The sequence below is a fragment of the Citrus sinensis genome, chromosome 3 (assembly GCF_022201045.2).
Source record: "Citrus sinensis cultivar Valencia sweet orange chromosome 3, DVS_A1.0, whole genome shotgun sequence".
In the NCBI taxonomy this organism is placed as follows: Eukaryota; Viridiplantae; Streptophyta; class Magnoliopsida; order Sapindales; family Rutaceae; genus Citrus; species Citrus sinensis.
This window is the reverse complement of record NC_068558.1, coordinates 51375265-51398303: the sequence shown is the minus strand read 5'-3', so window position 1 is coordinate 51398303 and position 23039 is coordinate 51375265. Positions and strand designations below refer to the sequence as shown.

The following is a 23039-nucleotide window of genomic DNA, read 5'->3' as shown; positions in this document are numbered from 1 at the left end:
TTCAATTTCTTACTTTAGATTAGGAGACAATTTAATTACCTCGCCCTAACGAAAGTACAAAATTTCAGATTACCTTAGATCATAAAATTACGTTGTTAAATGAAGTATTATCATATGGTAAAATTAAAAAAAAGACGTGCGCTGGCACTCCGTCAAAACGTAGGCTAACTGAGTTCGCAGCTCGTTAGTTAACGGATTAAATAAGGTGGCGCCATTTCAAAAAAATAAAAAATAATAAATAAGGTGGCGCCTGCAACGTGGCATGCATGGACATCTGGTGAAGCTATCATGCACCAACGTGTCTTAAGAACGGATTTTCTATTGTAATTCGTCCACACGTGTCATCATCCACGTCATACGCCCGTCGAATATTTCAGTTACCCACGCTCATTCGTCCAATACTTGGTATAAAGAAGGATATATGCACATAAGATTATGAGAAGATAAGGGACCACATTTTCCTTATGATTATCATGATCGATGAGCTCCGTATGTCTTCCATTTAATATTCATCCCTCTTCCTCGCACCACAATTCACGTTTTGATATTTATTAGATTTCAATTCTCATTTTGTTACATTTTCTATCTGTCCTGTCCCCATTATTTTTCCACATTTAATGAAGCTCCCTCTTGTTTTTTTTTTTTTTTTTTTTTTGAAATTTTAAATATATATTTGTTCTATATATCTGGTATATATGAGTAATTGTGATTATTTATTTATTTAGTACATGGTCAATCTCATACATAGCTGCGTCAATGGTAAATTCTCTCGGTGGTTCTTTGCCCATGGGCATAATAAGTAGAACCAGGTTAGATGGACTCGTATGGTGGCCTATCATTGAACACAAACTCGCTTCTTCGTTCATGATGCATTTTTACAATATGATATATATGGACCAGAGTCTCTATCACCCTCTCCATTGCTAGCTAGCTAAGTCGTGCCGCTTTCTCTCTCCCTCCCTCCCTCTCTCTCTCTCTCTCTCTCTAGTACATCCTCTCCCACAACAAAAACCAAGTAACCAAGTTATTCTCATCTGCAATATTATAAGAGAAGTCTAATAATAATAATAAGATCTTGTTAAATATTATTCTAAATACCATGAGCCAGTGTGTTCCCAGCTGGGATCTCGATGAGAATTATCCCAACAATTGTCGCGCCTCTCTTCGCTCTCGCTCCAATTCCACGGCCCCTGATGTCCCCATGTACGTACTCTCTCTTTGCGCGTGTGTGTACGTAACTGTATGTTAGCAATCTTGACAAAAATCATTTTAACTTAATTTGGCGCGCGCAGGTTAGAGTTAGACTACGAGGTAGCGGAGCTAACATGGGAGAACGGGCAGCTAGCCATGCACGGGTTAGGGCCACCGCGCGTGCCAGCCAAAGCGGCTGCCAACAACCCCTCTCCCACAAAAAACACGTGTAGTGGCACCCTCGAGTCAATAGTCAACCAAGCAACCAGCTTGCCCCAGGCCCAACGCAACGGCAAGCCCCCTTTACTGGATGAGTTTGCTACAGCCCCCTGCTGCTTCCACCAACAACGTCCTAGTATGACGACTATGGATGCTTTGGTTCCATGCTCGAACCGACGGTCCGAAGAACGGACCACTCAAGTGATGGATCCCGCGCCACGAGTCGGTGGCACGCGCTCAATTCGTGTGGGTTCCTGCAGCGGACCAGTTCCACTTCCAATTCCAGATTCCACTAAGGATGACGACGTCCTCAACGGTAAACGCGCGAGGGTGGCGCGTGTACCCGTGGCGCCAGAGTGGAGCAGCAGAGACCAGAGCTTTAGCGGTAGCGCCACGTTTGGGAGGGAGAGCCAGCGTGTGAGTGTGACTCATGACACGTATGATATGGATATGGATATGGGCGTGGGATTCACTGGTACTTCGATGGGGTCGCCAGAGAACACTAGTTCCGCCAAACAAGGCAATAAGGCAACCACTGCTGATGATCATGATTCTGTTTGCCACAGTAGACCTCTGGTAATTGCTGATGTTTCTTTCAATGTAAATTGTAAATTGTATGGTATTACTTATCTCATCATTCATTTGCTTTATTATTATTATTATTATTTTTTTTTTTTATATATAAAAAATAAAATAAAGTTAATTTCTTTTATGTTGATTTAATAACTAAAGAGGGAGGCAGGTGATGAGGAGTACAAGAAGAAAGGAAATGGAAAATCCACAATTTCAACTAAGAGAAGCAGAGCTGCTGCTATTCACAACCAGTCTGAAAGAGTATGTCAAGTTTCTGCCTTTTCTTCTTATTCCTTCTTTTCTTTTTTAACAGAAAATCTTAAAAAGGTTCATTCTGCTGTTATTAGTAGCAAGTTCAATTTTGTCAAGTTTTATAATATCCATGAAAATGAATATACAAATTTAAAAATATAACGGTTAAAGAGGTGATTGGACTATAATACTATATATATATATTATATATTATATATTATATTTGATGCTTCCTTCTACTTTCTAGTTGGGGACGGACAGTCAAATAAGAAAGGGGACAACGTACGTAACTTCTTTTATTAATTTTTTGAATCATAAAATTAGTATATTTCTTATTATTTTCGATGATATCTCTCTTGTTTGATCTGAAGAAAGGTACCATTAATTAAGATTTCATGTTTCATTAGTTTCACTCTGTTATTATTTTATAACATTTATTTTACTAAATCAATCTGCACTATTATTACTTCCAGAAAAGAAGGGATAAGATCAATCAAAGGATGAAGACTCTGCAAAAATTGGTCCCCAATTCCAGCAAGGTTAGAAGTTTGACTGGCTGCTATTCTCTGTCTTATCCACGGACATTCTAATTGAATTAAAACCTGAAAATTTAATATAAATATAAGGGTTAGTTTACACCACTCGCACACATTATATAGGCCACACGCTGATGTTATTGTTTCTGTGAGCTGTGTAAGTTACAGCTGAATGTAATTTAGGGGCTCCCTAAATATAATAAGAGCAATGTTAGAGAGAGAGAGACAGAGAGAAAATGAGAGAATTTTATTTTTTTTCTCTACCCAACTTATTTTCTCTCTCTTCCTTTTCTTTTCAATACAGTTTCTCTCGATTTTCTCTCGTCTTTTTCTTTCATTGGCATTTTCCCTATAATGATTTGTGTTATGCTGACGCTCAGCCAGTCTCTTCAATTACATCTGCCTGAATGTAAGGATTATGTTTTTTTCCCCCACTTCTTTTTTCTTGGTCTCATTTTTCATTTATTTTCACACCACCGTCCAAGTGCTGTTTATTGAGCACTTACTATAATTACTTCTGGCACCACCAAGATTTTGTTGTTGACACTCTTTTAAGTTTTAATTTACGGTACTGCTCATAATATTATTATAAGTTAAATAGTGATCAACAATGAAATCTTATGGGGACTCAATGAGAAATAACAAAAATCTGACTAGCTAGGATTTGTTCTCTAAATAAAAAAATGGTTTCTCCTGCCTTCATCATCACTTCCTCAAAATTCAAAAATCTTCCTACCCCGAGGACTGGGGAATATCTATTTTAGTCCCTTATCCTCTAGTATATGCCTTTTCTCTTTTTCCATCTTTTGGACAGAAAGGGATCTTCATTTTAGTACTCATATTATTTTCAATCTATGCCTTCAATTAAAGGTGCAAAATTTACAATCGCTACGTGTTAAATATTGTATTCATTTGTGTGTTAATTAAGTGTTTCATGCTGTTTTAATTATATATCAGCACTTGTAACAAGTTCGGCGTTTAAGCATATGGTGCTTGACAGTGTCGAAGCCAAAGGAGCTGGGACTAGCACTCTAAAATTTTTTAATTTAATTACAAAAATACCCTTTAGAACTTATGTAAGAATTTTATATTTGATTAGTTATGCTCTCTCTTCAACTATGAGTAAATTCTTTTTAAATTTCATCTCTCTTTCAACTTCAAACTCTCCTCTTTTCATATCTTCACGTCAAAATTTGAGCTTTTCAAGTCAAAATCAAAGAGCAATTACAAATTTTAATAATTCTTTTATATAGGACAGATATTTTGAGGAAAAAAAGCTTGTTATATCCCTTATAAAGTGTATTTTTAATTTCTCATTGACAAATTCTCCGAGACTGTAGAGAAGTATTTAATTGAAAAAAAAAAAAATCCAGCCCACCGCAAAAAATGTTGCTCCCTTAGCCACTAGTGCTTCATTAAATGTGGTCCAAAAATCTCTTTGATTTTTCAAATGGCTTTTGGCATTTTGGGACAGATCCGATGATCGTAGTCCACAAACAAACCAAGCCATTAAGATAAGCTGACAGAAAGTTGTCAGTAGTGGAGGCAATCACCAGCCACCACATAATACCTCCAGTCGTTGGCCCTAATGCCCTTGTTCTTGTCTCATGTCAAGTCATTTTTCATTTTAATTACAACTCTTTGCATCAGATTGCATCTCATGATTGCTTAAAAGGAGTCTCTCAAGTCTTACACTCTGATCACGCATTCAATAATTGAAGTGTTAATAACGTGGGTTGGATTTGGGTATCTGGGAAAGAGAAGTAGTAAAAGGATAAAAATGTGGGGATGGTGTGGAGGGCCGCAGTGCAAAATACAAATAAAATGGGGTCGAGTCATATGAATACTAGTCAATGTTATAATGATGTAGCTGAATTTGCACACTCACATTATGTCGTGTGTCTTTTGTGCGATAAGAGTGTCGAGTTTTATTCTCCTGTGCACCTCTCTTCCACTAGATTGTTTTATATTTTTCATGATTGATGGAGAGGCCATCAAAATCACATCTATATGCATGCAGATGGATCAAGTTGAAAAGTTGAAAGTAATCACTTGGTGACTATCGCATGCACACACACATAACAGAAGCTGATATATAGTTATGAAAGATGAGTTAAGAGTGTAGCTTATTTAGAATAAATTTGGTGTTTAAGGGAAGGAACTTTTTCTCATTTGGTTTTGATTATTATTACAGACTGATAAAGCCTCAATGTTGGACGAAGTGATCGAATATCTGAAACAACTACAAGCTCAAGTGCAAGTGATGAGTAGAATGAACATGCCACCTATGATGTTGCCAATGGCAATGCAACAACAACTTCAGATGTCTATGTTGAGTTCAATGGGCATGGGGATGGGTATGGGCATGGGGATGGGTGTGATGGACATGAACTCCATGAGCCGCCCAAACATTACCAGCATGCCACCATTGCTTCATCCTTTCTTGCCTTTGGCCTCATGGGATGGCTTGGGTGACCGGGTACAAGCTTCCCCAATGACAGACCCGTTATCCACATTCCTTGCTTGCCAACCGCAGGTAGGCTGATTGAAGTTTTACAATGCGTATATATAATTAACTCTTCTGAGTTGAAGTGATCGTTGTGATCTTGTAAGTATATAAATCTGTGCGTGTGTTTCTGACAGAGTAATATTTGATTAATTATACATTATTTTGTTGTAGGCGGCGAGCATGGATGCTTATAACAGAATGGCTGCAATGTATCAGCAGATGCAGCAGCAGCCCCCAGCTTCAAGTTCTAAGAGCTAAGCATTTTACCCCATTTCTTAATCAACTGTTAGATTCTAATATCAAAATGCTTAGCCAAAACATCGACTTGAACTTTTAGAACCCTTCTTCGGGTGCGCGGTCAACGCGGGTGCAATCATTATATGATTGCCTGCGAGTGTGTAGATGCTATATAGCTGATTTCTTTCAATACTTTTTGTAACTTCAATTAAAAAAAATTATTAAACAGGTGCCTTTTGGAACAAATGTTGCCTTTTTCCCTTTTGGGTGTATAAATTAGATACATTCGAAGTTGCACAATTAATTTAAAACTTATATCATGAGCGATGCATTATCCCTAATGACCTGGATCTTTTCTTGATCTAATTTTTCTGAAGGCTATGAGCCATTATATATTATTACTCAATATTTTATTTTGAAAAGGAATCGTAGCTTTCATTCAGTGCATGAAACTTTGTGGGTAAGTACTTATCCAAACAACAGATTGATTAGAAAGCCTACGAGCGTACTGGATAACTCAATTTCTTGCTTGATCTTGAATTTCAAAGACCACCTGATAGAGTTCTGTTAATTTGCAACCTGCAAACCCATTCTCATGTTTTATTATGTATCCCCTTACTGTAAAGATTAAATATCTCGATCGGCTAACTTTGGGTTGCATTTGTTCTCTTTATCCTTGTACATCAATGATTCATTAGAAATAAAATCTTTTAATCATAAATCGGAGCATCTATCGACTATGACCCAATTAAACAACGATCGGAATAGTGAGTGAGTCGACATTGTTGTCAAAATACTGTGCCCACGGAGACATCTAACATGCAGTGTTTGCTAAGTAATGGACAAGTGAGTGAATATTGGACACTCATTTTGACAACTTGAATTAATTCAGGCCACACACCACATAATTTCCATTAGCTTGTTATTATCCACCTATGATAAGTGAATTTGGCCTTTCATGAGAGCAAATTTTTTTTTTCTTCTATTTTATGCGAATCAACAAGATATGGAAGGATTATCCACAACTTTGAAATTATAATTGTTGATAATACGCATTATGCATTTGCAAGAACTTTTGCAGACCCTTTTCGGAAAAAGGAATATGTACATGTAGAAAAATTTCAAATTTATTCCTTGAAAATTGAAATACTACTTATATTTACTTGGGAGAAAATTTTAATTTGTATACGGTGTTCAAAGTTGAATTATTCCATAATAAAGAAAAGTGCATGTGAAACAGTACATACTTAAGGCATTAGCTTAACCATGGACTTACCTCAATAAAAATTGAAGTTACAAGTTCGAGTCATACATATAAAAACTGATCAAAACATTACTTCTCGCACAAATGTGCATAAAAATAAAATTTTCCTTAAAATATTCATAGAGTTATATTGATTTTCGAAATTACTGTCACTAAAACATCACTACAAATGTGTGTATTTAAATTTTCAGTAAAATTTATATTATATATTATATGTAGATTATAATCAATTAAAAAGACAAACGGCTCGAATGTCAAACTTACAAAGATGGATTGTGGATGTCAAATTGCTTCGTAACTTTTTTTTATTTGATTGCAGTCATTTCTTAAGGCCGTGGGACCCGAAACATACTTTACGACAAAAGCTGTAACATCTATATATATCTCGTTGTTGAGAAGTGAATGCGATCGGTGGCCAACTGCCAACTTGTGTGATTTTTACACCGCCATGAAAGGTAGGGCACAGTGTATACGATTGGAAGGCGAAGCAAACGCTTGGACGCTGAGATCACCACATGCTTCATGTTGAAAATCTTTTGGTTTCTGGCCTCGTCGTTCGTCTTGCGATATATTTGTCCCTTACTTCTTTTTTCTTTTTTTTTAGCTGCAATACTTAACATTGCATTAACATATAATGTTCGACTACTATAACCCACACTATTCCCACAGGGATTTGTCCCTGCTATACCCTAAAGGTTAGGTATTTATCCAACTACACCCCCATAATTCAAAATTTCTTTCATATACTTTTTTCAATGCGCAATTACAAAATTACCCCAATTTAATTCTTCAAATTTCAAAATCTGCCTTCACGAGCTACCATACACAACGCCTGTCCTTCTGCTACAAGTTCATGCTCCTGCTGCTGCAAATTCATCCACCACATTAAAGGCTACAAAATCACCGAATTAAAGGCTGGAAATTCACCGAACTAAAGGTCATTAACCACATTTACACTTATTTTTTACTTTATAAAGAGAATTTATGGTGCATAATTGTTAGGGTTATATGCATTAGGGTTTTAAAAAACAAATTACCCACATGATTTTGGTCATTATCTTGCTTATTTACTGATAATCTTTCTTGCTGGTAATGTAATGAAGCTTCTTTAACTTGTGAATTTGAAATTGAAGAGAGTGAATTCATAGCTCTTTAATAATGGTTGTGGGAGTTCCTAATTAAATATTATCCTTATGAATTTTTGGTTATGACTACACTAGTTTATGCATTAGATCTTTATATAATTTTACTTATTGTTTGTAGTTGAACTTCATCCATGGGAATTATATATCAATTTTCTTCAGCTGCGTATGCATTCATTATGCTACAATTTGGGTTTTCTCTATTATTTGTTGTAGAACCTTTATTTTGCAATTCTAATTTATTAACAATTTGCTATTTGTTTCAGCATAAAACTATTGATAGTACACTATTAATAAATCAACTGCAAGTAGATAAAAACAGTTACCGCATTTCATAGATATATTTGCCGTTACTTGTTAAGAATATTGTCTGTATTTCATAGGTGTATTTGCCAATATTCATGAATGATCATTGGGTTCTCGGTGTGGTCAATATACTTGGGGGCAAGATTTCTATTTATGACTCCATGATAGACTTAACAAAGGATTCAGTTTTGGTGAGACAATTGCTGCCTGTTTCAGATATGATACCTCTAGTACTTCAGAAGATAGCATATCACGAAACACATCCAGACTGTAGTGAGGTTATTTCGAAAATTCCTTGGCCCATCGTGCGAGTGCGTGACATCCCGCAACAAAAATCAGGGTATGTACTATATATATAATGTGTTTTGAACATAATAATAAGAATGATGATTTTTAACAATTGATTTATATGAATTTTTTTAGTGGTGACTGTGGAGCATTTTTGTTGCGGTACTTGGAGGTCCTAGCCCATGGACTTGATGTCAATTCATACTGCCAACAAAATCATGTTACACAATTTCGACAAGCCTTGGTTGTAAAATTATTTGGGTATAGGTCATGGAAAAAAATTTTGTAGTGTCATTTTTTGGATTATGAGATGTAATAGTTGTAATGAGGATGTTGTTGATATTTGATGTCATTAAAGACAATTGACAGCATTAATATATTTTATTTCTTTGTTATTTATATTAATGATAGATAAGATAGTTTGCACAATATATACACAAGGAATACACTGTAAGAGAATACATGACTGCAGTCGGGTATTTGCACAGATACACGACTGCGGTCGGGTATTTGGAAATAAACATAATACGCTCTGTGACAAAATACTCGACTGCAGTCGGGTATTTGCACAGATACACGACTGCGGTCGGGTATTTGGAAATAAACATAATACGCTCTGTGACAAAATACTCGACTGCAGTCGGGTATTTGCACAGATACACGACTGTGGTCGGGTATTTAGAAATAAACATAATAAGCTGTGACAAAATACTCGACTGCAGTCGAGTATTTACACAGATACACGACTGCGGTCGGGTATTTGAAAATAAACATAATAAGCTCTGTGATAAAATACTCGACTGCAGTTGGGTATTTGCACAGATACACGACTGTAGTCGGGTATTTACAAATAAAAATAACAAGCTCTCTGTGACAAAATACTTGACTGCAGTCGAGTATTTGCACAGATACACGACTATGGTCGAGTATTTAGAAATAAATATGACAAGCTCTCTGTGATAATCGAGTATTTGCACAGATACACGACTGTAGTCGAGTATTTAGAAATAAACATGACTAGTTTTGTAACAGCCAAAATACACGATTGTACTCGGGTATGTGCACAGAATAAAAATTCTTTTCAATCATTCATTATATTGATGACACAATCAATATAGATTTTAAACATATCAAACTTCAAATAAATGAAACTAACTATAGTTCGATTGCCTATCAAATAACACAAATCCAATAGTTATTGAAATCGTAAATAAGTCGTAATATAATAGAAGTTATTTAACATTCATCATAAATTTTTGGCATATTCAACCCAAACACTCGGTCCATATTTTATAAGTCTCTGGTCGCCTCCCTTCAATACTTGTTCTTAGAAAGTCACACAAACATGTTTATTCATCTGCGAAACAAAAAGGTAAAAATTTATCACTAAATATGAAAGATATTAAAAAAATTAAAACAACAAAAAATAACAAGTATATAAGGTTCATAGTAGTCGTGTAACTTATTAACAATTATAGTATGTAAGTTTATACGTACACGTTAATAGTCGTGTAACTTATTAACACACACGACTATAGTCTAGTAATAGTAAAAGGATATATATAGTGAAAAATATATATTTTTTGAACCAATAGAATAATAAGGTGTCATAATAATTAAAATTTTTTGCACATTTTCACGAATACAGTCGTGTAAATACATACATACACGACTGCTATCGTGTATGTCGGGTGCAGAAAAAAATTTGACAACAACTTCAGATTTTAACGAATGTAGTTATAAAATCCATCAAATAACAGTCATATGATGCAAATGTAATGAAAATATGAGTTGCTTTAGTGTTTATCACAAACCAAACAAAACCCTAAAAATAATATAATGTCAACAAATTGAATAGATAGCCCAAAATAAAATAAAAAAAAGTTTCAAATACCTTATTCATGGGATGAATAATACACCCAGCTGCAAACAAACTCAGTGCATTAGCTGTTTGTAAGTGATTTTGAGTGTGGTGTGAGTTTTTGTATAGATGATAAATACGTGAGAAGCAAAGAGTGTTGTGAGTTGTGTGTGTGTTTTATATTTTTCTTTAGGGATATTTTAGACAATGTACCACATAAAAAGGCATACTTAGATAATTTTCAACCATGAGATATATTTAACTAAATACACTACTTTTAAGGCATATTTAATTAAAAACCCCCTATTCCCACACGTGTGGCTTCAATTTAACCGTAATTTGTGTCACATCTAAAACAGTGCTAGTATTTTTTAAATTTTTAATTATTTAGTTGCACTTACTTATATGCTAATAATTGGGGTAAAGTCAGTATTATCTCTCTCGTAAAAAATAAGGGTAATTTTTAGGGACCTCCCCTGAGGTTTGGTGTATTAACACTTAGATGGAATGTATCAATATAATTACATATACCTCCCTTGCCGTTAGTATAAAAATACGTATAACATCAGTATATAAGGGTAAATGTGTAAAAACATATTAAAAAATAAAATGTATGCTTTTACTAGATCAATAAATTTTTTACCACCACTTGCCCCTGTTGACCCAACCTTGACCAGCCAATCATGGCTCCACCGGTGGCTGGTGGTGGTGCTTTACTAGTGCTGGTGTTCCCTCCTCACGCCGGGGACCAACCCCATTCACGGCAGCCTTTGAATCAACTGTGTCCACCAATAGATATTAACCCAAGTACACGGCTTTTGTCTCACAACAATCCCAAACCGTTGCCGCCCCTTTGGCCATCGCCGACGCCACCCAACAACAGCTACCATCACCCTTGAACCATCCTGATACCACGCCGCAACCTCTGACATCCCAAAACCCAACTGCACACAAATCACAAAACCCTCACTTGCCGCTTGTCACGCTACATGCCACAGCCACAATTTCTATCGACGGTGATGGTTACAATTTTTTTTTTTTGGGTAAAGAAACTTTCAACCAAAAACCAAATGCCCATTCACATTTAAATAGAACGGCACAAAATGCCATTGTAAATAATTCATACAAGTCAAAATTTTATAAGAAAATTAATAATTTATTTCAAGTGAGGAATTCCTTGGATCCTTTTTCCAGTGACAGGACACTTAGGCCCACTTGCTCTCTTCTTGGTTCTCTGGTACAGCAGCTTCCCCCCAAGGGTTTTGACAACGCGGTGCTGGTTGGACTTGGTGGCATAGTTGTGGTGCGTGCGGTGTGTGAGACGTTGAACCATTTTCGTTCACTTTCGAGGAGGCCAACGAAGCAACAACCAGAGGACAGTGATGGTTCCATATCGTTGCCGTCCATTCCATCAAACAACCCCAAACTAGGTAGCACGCTTTTTCACACCACCAACAGTCATTTTGTTGAAATGGATTTTCAACGGAATCCTCACTGCGGAATTCTGAAAACTATATTTAATAATTTATTATTTCAACAAGAAGGATATTTTAGTAATTTCTAATGTCTACTAACGGTCAACTTAATTGGTAACTAACGGCAGGGGAGGTTTATGTAATTACATGGATACATTTCATCTAAGTGTTAATACACCAAACCTCAAGGGAGGTCCCTAAAAATTACCCTAAAAATAACAATCTTCGTATCTTTTAAATTATTGTAAATTTTAATTTATCTCTATTTTTTTAAAGAAAATAAAAAATAATAAGCATTAATTGATGAAATTTTTTTGTCTTCTTAATTATAATAAGTTGAAATTTATAATAATTTGAGAGTATTTTAAAATTATCACTTCACAAAAGTTAATTCAAAATTAACCCTAAATAATAATATACGTATAACTATGGCCTCTAACAATTGGAAATAGGAATAGCCTCTCCCTATATTTGTGTTCTATACTGATAACAAATTAAGCTCATTTGATCTCGGACTCTCTTCTTTGGATCATTTTTTTTTTAATCCTCATATAACTTACAGGCCTTTGTTTCTTGTTTTGGTTTTATTTAAATTTTTGGCTTGAAAAAAATAAAAAAGAAATTTTTGATAAAAGTAGTTAAAAGAATTTAGCATGTGAAGTGGATTAGAAAACGTCGGAATAATAATTAATCCTTTTGATTGGTCCAAAAAGCGTTGGATGAACCCATTCGAAGAGCGATGGTGTGCAAAGCAAACAGATGGAGATGGCGATAAAAGCTAGTTTGGTCTCAAAGAAGACCATAATTCAAGATTTTTATCTCACCGTATATTTGCATGCAGACACAGTAGGATAATGAGGCTCCATAAATTGGCCGATTAAGTTGCGGGACCAGCAAAACTAGTGAGCCTAAATGGTGTGGAGAAATGGGATGCCTATCCCTAGGACCAACGGCACATATGATTTATGCATAGCAATAGCATAATCATTGTCAAGAATTACACAGTAGTTGTTTTTTCAAATCAGCTGTTGAGCTTGCGAGCACTGTTTCTGTTTGTTTACGAAATCTCTTACCGCACCTACAGATGCCGCTTTTGGCCATGGTTGGAAGGTCCTTTCCAATGTCTTCTTTTTATTTTCTTCACTCTTTTTTTTCCCCAGTAGTAAGTGCAACTAATCATTGAATGTCATGAATTCATCGCATAGCTTTCCGCAAATTGTTAGGCCAAGAGGCGGATCATAGCCAAGCCAACTAAGCTATATTCTAAGAGTAACCCACCCTCTTGATCTAAAAAAAAAATTGCGGTTATGGGTTCAAGTCCCTAGTGCTGCAAGTAGAGGTAAGACACTGTTCGGTTTGATTCTGGATCAAAACAAAATCGATTAGTTTTCGTTCCAACATATAAAACACAATGTAGTTCAATTCCCGAGTCAATTTAGTTTTTCTTAGTTTTAAATTTAAATTATCTTGTATTTTATGGTTTTGTCGATTTTTATTTTTTATTTTTATCTGAGCCGATCGAATTTTGTTAGCTTTTAAATCGAATCAAGTTATCAATTCGGTTGAATTTTTTCATGGGTACTAGTTTTTAGCCCACCCCTACTTGCAGGTACTCTTATTCCTCTCTCATAATTGAGTGGAAATAAATTCTCTTTCATATATATGAGTAGGGAAGGTTATACCAAAAAAAGAAAGATTAATATTATTTTAAAATTTTGAATTTATATTGTAAATATGTTAAAACAAGTAAAAAAAAAAGAGTTTTTTTTTTAATGTCGAAACAAGTATAATTGAAAAAATGGTTTCATAAAGAATTTAAATGGGACAATGGATGTTAGAAACTCCACTCAAAATGTTAAAAATAAATAAATAAATAATTTTATTTGACTCCCTCAACTTATCTCATTAACCCCTAATTTTTTAATTTTAATTTGAAATATCTAAAATGCCCACCAAATTTTTATACCTTCTTCTTCTCTCTCTCTCTCTCTCAATTCATATTTTTCTATTTCTCTCCATTCTCTCCTTTACCAAACACACATCACAACTCAGAAATCCTCCTCTCATATTTCTAATATCTTCGAGGGTTTCATTTTTTCCAATTTGTATTGATTTCATTTATTTAGTTTAATGAATCCTTGCTTTTTAAACATTCTATGGATAAGAACGATTCCAGCCAAAAGAAATGGCTTCAGCATACAAGTGGAAAGTTTTTGAAACAATACACATGTGCAAGAAGATGAGACAGGAGAGAGTTGTTGAGCCGAAAAGAAAATAATGATATTTTTGAGAAGAGTGATGATACAGTCACAAATTCTTGTACAAACTGATTTGTTATTCATTTATTGGTTGAATGAAAATATAAAACAATAAAAATAAATCATGTGGGTTAATAGATATTTAATTCAACCAATTTTATTACGTCACATCAATTTATAGAAAATAAATGTATACAAGAATTTTCTGGCAGTATTATTACTCTTTTGAAAATAAGTAGAGATTAATTGAGAAGTGGAGGCTGTTGAAATAATTTGAGGATTCAAATATCTTTAATCGTCAAGAAATTTTAATCTGCCTATTCGGGCCTTCATGGTGTACCATGCGGCCCATTATGACTGTCCAATTCAATAGCCATCTCCTGGATCAAATCACACCGCCTGTTCTTTTTACGCTTTAGAAATGGAAAGCAAGGATTATTGATACCCACCAAACTTCCAATGGTTTGTAAGAATAGTATTAATAATTCCACCCCCACTCTTTGACAAAATGACTGGGAGGAATAAGAGAAAATACATAGCCCATGTTGAATACTAAGCCTGCCTTCTCTCAGTTAAGAACACTACGAGTTGGGCCTATTAAATCTTGGTTCCGTGCCACGCGGTACATATTTGGGCTAAGAATTCGGTGGATCAAATTTGAACAATAAAAAAGTGTCCGTTCAAATGCTAACATTTCAAAATTTCATCCTAAATGTCAATTAAAATGATGTGCCGTGTGATAAATCATTTAATAAGTGTTTGATGATTTTTCATAAATTATAAATGAATTAATTATATTATTTTGAAAACCAATAAATAAATATTGCATCATTTAAAATATAATTTTAGAATAAAATTTTAAGATTTGTAACACTATTCTATCATATATATTTAATATGAATAAAGAGAATTAAATGTCGTTTGAAAAAAAAATAAATAAAATCAAATCTAAAGATGTTAACAGGGCATTGGAAACGTATGGGCAATTCATCTTCTAGATATATTTTTTTTTCAGTGGACATTTGCAGCAGCTAATGTTAGTAAATTAGTGTACCTCATGTTAGTAAATGAGATATTTCTTTTTCATTTCCTATCGTTTTTTATTTGTCAAGTGATCAGTACAGTGTGGGTACGTACACTTATTTATCTTGTTTAATGTCCAACGGCGAAAGTTTCTAAATTTACTGAACTTGTCATTCAGGCCCCATTGATTTATGCCCAAAAATAAAATATTCAAATAAATTAGAAAAAAAAATTCGATTTTTTTTATGGTGCGATTGGTGAAGTGTGACTGCAAATCTCGATCAAGTGGGAGTTTGATCAAATGATCGAAGCACAATTACTTGATCTTGATCTAAATGAGATAATCATCCTACAAGATTTGATGATTTTGATGATCTCGATGACGATGACGATGACGATGATGAGCAGTCAAGGGCACGAGCGCTGCCTGAGGCAAAGTACTTACATGTATTAATGCCGTCAACTTAATGTCGGGGTCCCAAACACCAACCTATGCTATGACCCCACCAGCAGGTCTCAAAATTTCGTTCGTGCCCAATTTTTGTTGCCCGTCAACACACTGTCGGCGAGGCGACCTCCTTTTTTTATTTATTTTATTTTTCGCAGCAAAACAAACAATAGGTTAATCGCTGCGGGCAATTATTGTTGGTTTAATCTCAAAAAATTAGCATTACGAAGTACAAAAGCTTAGCTGTTTTGCCTGTACTTTTTATCTTTACAAATCTTATTTATTTGACCTATGCTTCCACTCAGCTTCCAAACCAGCCTCGTTTCACTAATTTAAAAATAACCTGTACGTACCTACCGAATTCCACCTCGACCTCGGCAATTTCTGTCCAAGATCCTATTAATAGATAATCACTTTCAAATAAATTATAGAGTACCCCCAGCCAGTCCCAGTCCCACAGCTTCACTTGGTTTATTTTCGCCTCCTGCTCTCTCTTTGTTTATAAATCCTTTCAGTTTCATTAACAAATATAAACAGCAAATTAGCCCATTTCTCATCTCAGTTTGAAATCGCACAAAATCAATCTATAACATTGATGGCAGTTGCTTCAGCTTCCCTTGTTATCTCTCCGAGAAAGCTCAGATCAGATGTGTACTCATACTCCTACGAAAATGACTCAAATACCCCACTGGTGATATCAGTTCTGGCCTCTCTCATTGAGAGAACGATGGCTAGGAATGAGAGGATTGCCAGAAACTGCAGACGGGCACTGTCAAAAGATTCAAGAAGTCGAGTTTTTGACTCCCATGAGATACCAGACATGACCATTCAATCTTATTTAGAGAGGATTTTCAGATACACTAAAGCCGGCCCTTCAGTTTATGTTGTTGCCTATGTTTACATCGATCGTTTTTGCCAGGCCAATCCTGGATTTCGTATCCATGCAACAAATGTACATAGGCTTCTCATTACAACAATCATGGTGGCTTCTAAGTATGTTGAAGACTTGTAAGTATATGAATATTACATACATAGATCATCATTTCAACTTAACATTTATTTTTTCATTTTATTTTCATTTTCACTGTATATACTTGTTTATTTCTTCATTGGCGGTTTAAAATTTGCCGGCTATTAATTATGTGGCCGGATTTTTGTTTTATGAACAGAAATTATAGGAACTCTTATTTTGCTCGAGTTGGGGGATTGGAGACTAATGAGTTGAACAAATTGGAGCTTGACTTTTTGTTCTTGATGGGTTTCAAAATGCATGTGAATGTGAGTGTTTTTGAGAGCTATTGTTGTCATCTGGAAAGAGAAGTAAGTATCGGAGGAGGGTATCATATAGAGAGGACTTTACGATGTGCTGAAGAAATCAAATCGAGGCAGACTGAAGATAGAATATTCAATCATATTGCTCGCCTTACCCTCTAAATCAAACAAACTAAGGAAACTTTGTGTTCGATCAGTTATCGTCGTCGTATAAATTTTGTACATATATTGATGATGTATATTTCAGTTTGATTTATTAATTGGAAACTTATAGTTCTTCCAAAGCCAATATTATATATAGATCATTGTTAATTTCTACAAATATTATATATTTTTTTTCTTTAAATAAATGTATTCGAGCCTATGATGTGTATACAAAAGGTAAAGTAACGGGATGTGCACGGTTGAGTGATTTTTAAATAAATTTATTTGACTGACCACCCAAACTTAAATTTTGAGAGTGATAAACGGACTGTAGTGTTGAGTGATTTTTTATCTTTTTTTTTTTAAGTTTGTTAAATATATCAGCACTCATGTACGTGGGTAGCATAAAATTTCCTAACATTAGGAACAAATTAATGATTTAATTTGGCGATTCTTAAAATCTCTGGTGACAACATCCAAAGAAGATGCAAAATTGAGTTATGACAATTTCATTTTATAAAGTTAAGATGAGATCCAGTTCATCAGTTCATTTGTTGTAAAAGTATTGTCCGTTTATTTCAACATCACAAGTTAGCCACAGCGAAAAGCATTTTTCCACTATAATTGATGACAGACAGGTCGTTGCATTGGCGTTTGATGTTGATGCCTTAATCTATAACTATTAATTAGTTGCTTACGTCGCTTTCAGGCTAATAACTGATATTATTGATTTCATCAACCATCATTGTTTGCACGCACTCAAGTAAAAGCCACTAAGCAAGGATGGCCTGCATCATAGTTAATAATCTAGCCCCCTCAAATAATTGCCTGCGAGAGGAGAGGACCACTTGGCTTTCCCTTGTAAAGAGCATGCATATAATTTATTTACCATAAAGCACAGGACGGTCGTAATTCGACATTCACTTTTGGGTCTGTAATCTTGTTCAATTCGGCAGCATATGTTATTTGATCAAATTAGCCAGATTCCATCTTAGCCGATTAGTGTACTTCCATCAGAAGACAGACGAAAGAGGAAAGAAACAGATTATAATGAAGTGACCGGAGAGGACAAAAGTCACAAATATACGGGAGAGCATCTCATACTTATTTAAAAGAGGTTAATTAAATGACAAACGTATTTAATAATTTACAATTATTTCATAAGAAATTATACTTTATTTCGTGATCAAGCTTTTAGATCTCAAATGTGTCTTTGGTCTTATCAAGTTCTATTAATTTCTTAAGACACGCACCTAATCCTTGAATGATTCGCGATCGTGTATAAAAGTGGCCACGTCACCTCACCGACGAATTATCTTCATCCACGAATGTTCTTTGCCAAATGCCAACTGTACATGCTCCGGTGCATGCATGCAAATACAGATTTAATTTCAATCCATTTTTAAATCCCTCATCAAAATCGTCGCAAAAGTTAATTGACTGTACAAAATTATATTATTTGTAAGATTCTTCAAAATTTATTGGCTTTTGCTTTTGCACAACAACCTGGATATTTGATATTTATGTTGTCTAATCGCACATCGCAAGTGGGGGTCTAGCTTTATCTAAATCCCGTGTCTATGCTGTAACCAGTAGTAACATCTTTTTGCTCATCAAAGAGCGAGCAGTCGCATTGCATTTATCTTTTTTGAGTGTTAAAAGCACCCACTGTTCGATCAATTAAGAAGATGTTACGGTGGGTGACAAGCTCAAATCCTATCTTGCCTTTCATTGATGACATAGACGTACAGATTCCCCCCCCCCCCAAAAAAAAGTTTATAATAATCCTCATAGATGCAAATTATGTATACGATCATTGGCATTGCAGTGTCCTTAGTTCTGATGAATAATTTGGACCAAAAGCAAACGAAAATTTATAATCTAGGTACCAAAACTTGATCTATGAGGTAACAGCCTAGGGACAGAAAAATTAATTTGCTTTAAACGTTTTAAGGAAAGAGGGAAGAAGTTTGGTAATTATATATATATATATATATATAAAAGCTAAAAAGGTTAGGCGCGGGGGCAGTGGCTGTGTCTTAGACCACTTTCTAAAGAGTAAAGGCCAAATAGAAAGGTTTTAAACATTTAAATATTCGTAACACAACTCAGATTGTCTCCTCACCACCAACTCCTCCCATAAAATAAAGACCAGAACTTATCGGTACCAACACTGCAGTAATTAATTTCATCTCTTAAATACGCCATGAATATTGTTAAGTCAATCCGGATCAGCACTAGAATCAAGAATCTCTGCCGCGTAATGTATAGCTCTGTCTCTGATGAATCTGAACTGGGAAATTTTGTCTTTACATAATAGCTTAACAACATCATTCGGATCCCTCGAGTGGGTTTCGTTTGGTGAATTAAAAAAATAAATCTGGCGACAGGGGAATCTTTTTATATGTGTCAGAAATCTTTATCATAGATCTTTTTTTTTTTTTAATCTGCATGGAAATAATGCTGCTTCATTGTCGACTTATACCATATGAATAATATTGGAAGTTGAGGAAGGTGTGAGTAAGCTAATCTTTCTGATACAATTTGTAATCAGTTAAAGGAACAGGTATGTCTATTTTCTCTGCCATGTCCATGATGAGAAGTCACCTAACTTTAAATCCCAATATTTTTGGCCTATCAATCATTTATGCTCCATTGAATAAGTAGAAACTAGGATTGTGATGCTGATGTTGTCTCCAATGATAATTAATTATAAGCTATGTAAACTCATTCTCCGAAATCATTTAAGTTATTAATTAGCAACAAACGAGTTTTGTTTAGCATTATAACGAAACAGATGCAACTAAATCACGCCCTGAAATCTGAGCCCTAAGCTTGTAACCAACTCCAAAGACCATATTCGAGCTAACTACATGAACCATTCAGCAAAAGTTGCATGGTTATTAAATGAAGAATCAAACTCAATTTCTTTAGGCCCAGGCCCATGTTATACGCATCTTGTCCTAACTTTTGAATTGGGCAGCTGTTCCTGGGTTATTGGAAATGTCTATTTCGAATTGGACTATTGGCGGCCCATTAATTATCTTCATGAAGCCCTTTTCATGTGTATTTACAAGTTTACCCTTCGTTACACCCACAGAATTCCTGGCTTGCAGCAGCCAGCAAGAGAGGGAAAGAACCAGAACAATGAACACAGATGAGCGATTGAGCTCCAGTTTTCATCCATCACTTAATAGTTTGAACGTATTGACCACATCTACAAATTCACACTGGATTAGAATTAAACTGGGGAAAAAAAAAGCATAATTCCCATGGAAATATACAATTTACTCAAAACGTGAATATGGTGAGATTATGATTACAGAAAATTACAGTAGATCTTTATATAGTCATAATATTGAGACCAAACTAATTTTATTATTATGAAGAGGTTATAACTTAATAAAATTATTGTTTTGACTTAATTATCCTTAGTGTAAGTTATATATATAAGTAAAGTATATACTACATTAATAATTAATTAATAGAGTATGTCAAATTTAATGTATAAATATTGGCAAAAGAGATAAATATAATTTTAAAAAATGAACACTTTTTTTTGGAAAAATCAAATAATTATTTTAATGTGAAGGCAAAGTTATTAAGTAATGACCTAAAAAAATTATAACTTTATTACAATGTGGAGTTTATTCTTATTTATAACTAGGTCAAATTAGAACCATGATTTTTTTTTTTAACTTTATATTTATTTTAAAAAAGATATGCTTATCACTCAACATTTATTTATTTATTTATTTATTTATTTATGAGCAGTGCTACATATTTCAAATTAATGACGTGGCATTCATTAGTTGGTTAGTGAGGATAATACAATGAATTTACTTGAATCTTATAAAGAATTATCAATTAATAAATGAATGACAAATCATTTGTAATGAAATTTAGGATAAAAATTTGGGATGTTTATCATAAGTCTTTATTTATTTTTTTTAATTACTAGTGAGCTTGACTGGTCAGCAGAGAGCCATGTGAGAGATGAAACTAAGAGGAAACTAGTCGCATGGGTTTGAATTTATGACGGTTGGAAAAGTTAACTGCAAATGGTATATCTTCGCTGATTTTGGAGTTTATTTTGGGTAATTAAAGAGCTGTATATTGAACCAACAAAGTGTTGGCTCCACTGGCAATGGAGTCCCCTTAAGTGGCTTGACTGGGTTTGCTCCCCAGTTCGAGTCGCAGGGAAGTCGCCTTTGTTGGGAGAACCTGTGCCTCCCGGTTCGAGCGGGGACTTCTAGTCTGGGTTGTGGTACGGGCTTAAAGGTGTCTCCCACAGTTGGGGCTCTCCCCAGGATACCTCGTGGATAAGACCAAAAAAAAAAAAAAAAGAGCTGTATATTGCCAAGATTACACACGATTTTTCACTATTCTATGTGGGAATATAATTAATTACACGTGACTTTCTGTTTCACCAACCAAAATCTTGTTATTTTACAAGTAAATGAACGTCAACTTACGGTACTTATTGCTATTGATTAGTGGATTAAAGTTTTTTGCTGCGGCGGGAATAAATTTCGGAGCACTATTCTGTTTCACTCACCAAGAAATTCCCAGCAGGGGAATTTTCTTCCCACTCTAAACACGTGAAAGTGATAGGCGCGCATGTGAACACTGCATATAGTTGAGAAATTAATTAAGCAGGAGCAGCTAGTTGATAGCGACTTCCATGTTTAATTACAATAACGCTGGTAAAATTAATTAACAAACTTCCATGAATCATCAAATTAATCCATGATCTAAGGAGGATGATATAATTACCAAGTCAAAGCTTGAATTATGCACCGTTTAATTTGATTGTCGCTTACGTATGATTATAGTGAGTATAGTAGCTAGCAAGAACAGCAAACTCTTCGAGATCAGATCAGTCCTGTAACATACCATTGCGGCGAAAAAGAAAGGCGAGAAAAATTGAAAAAGTTCTACAAGACCCTCATCGTCGCCAGATATTACGTGTCGTTGTTTGTGAATGATGTTGACCGTCACGTGCTAATGGAATGAGTTCAACGGTCTGTAACCACCATTAACGGCTACATTAAAGAACACTTTTTTCACTCAGTCGCGCTCTCATGGTCATTGAAATTGAAAGGAAATCCCTAATTCAAAAAAAACCTATCAAGAATTATCTCCTTAAAATGTGACTCTCTGTATGGGTCTTGCAAAAGAAACTAACGTACAACCGCCATGGAGGCAACTGTTTTTTATGACGCGAGTTTCATCCATGTACAAGGAAACTTTTAAGAATTATAAGAGCAGTGCTACATGTACAAAGTTATGATACAAATTTTATATCTCACTTAATGTTGTCTCTGACTCTCTGATACAATTTACCACGTTACAGTGAAATGATTGAGGCGAGTAACTACTTGGCGCACAATAATTTATGATAAAAAAAAAAATGTCATATATGTATATTACATCTGTTTGAATATAAATTTTGTACCTAGCAGTATCAAAATTATAGTCGACCAATTTCAAAATTGGAAGTGAGAATAATGTGACATATAAGGGCACGTTAAAACGTTTGATCACATAAACTATTGCTTCATACCCATTCCAACGCTACAGAGGAGACTTGAAATAAAGAACAGGTGACACTATTTAAGTGAATTAATATACACACTGAAAATTGTTGTTATTATTATTATTATTATTATGAGTGATATCCATGATGAGTAACGATAAAAATTTTAAATTTTTTTATCCCAAATGATGTGTTATTCATTAAGTAGTTGTTAATTCTTTACAAGATCTAATTAAACTAAATGTATTATCTTCTCAATCAATTGATAGATGCCATATCATTTTAGATTTTTTTAAGATAAAAAATATTTGTGATGTACAGCACTACCTATTCATGATTGGCATGGGTTCTTTCTTATAAAATCTTATACATACTTGCTTGATGTATAGCAATACGTATTCATGATTGGCGCGGATTCTTTCTTGTAACATATTATACATACCTCCTTGATATTTTTCCCCACCTCAAAATTACTGTTCAAATTAAAGTTTCGATAATCAGT

The 23039-nt window shown here is 34.6% G+C and overlaps 2 protein-coding genes and 1 long non-coding RNA gene across 3 annotated transcripts; 2 read left to right on the top strand and 1 right to left on the bottom strand.

Annotated features, from left to right (window-relative positions):
* Nucleotides 1-433: 433 nt before the first annotated feature.
* On the top strand, nucleotides 434-5858 carry LOC102631316 (transcription factor UNE10). Its single transcript, XM_006490784.4, has 6 exons — nucleotides 434-1203; nucleotides 1293-1986; nucleotides 2143-2244; nucleotides 2709-2774; nucleotides 4966-5307; nucleotides 5452-5858. Exons 1-6 carry the CDS (start codon nucleotides 1100-1102, stop codon nucleotides 5536-5538), a joined length of 1395 nt encoding a protein of 464 aa, XP_006490847.2. The 5' UTR covers nucleotides 434-1099; the 3' UTR covers nucleotides 5539-5858.
* A 3728-nt stretch (nucleotides 5859-9586) lies between these two features.
* LOC127900913 (uncharacterized) lies at nucleotides 9587-11871 on the bottom strand. The gene is made up of 2 exons (XR_008052790.1): nucleotides 11022-11871; nucleotides 9587-9874 (listed from the first exon to the last, which is right to left on the bottom strand). It is a non-coding gene; the product is annotated as an uncharacterized LOC127900913 (long non-coding RNA).
* Nucleotides 11872-15912: 4041 nt separating this feature from the next.
* LOC102619564 (cyclin-U2-2) lies at nucleotides 15913-17218 on the top strand. The gene is made up of 2 exons (XM_006491388.4): nucleotides 15913-16590; nucleotides 16752-17218. The coding sequence occupies exons 1-2, from the start codon at nucleotides 16178-16180 to the stop codon at nucleotides 17014-17016; spliced, it is 678 nt and encodes a 225-aa protein (XP_006491451.1). The 5' UTR covers nucleotides 15913-16177; the 3' UTR covers nucleotides 17017-17218.
* The last annotated feature ends 5821 nt before the right edge of the window (nucleotides 17219-23039 follow it).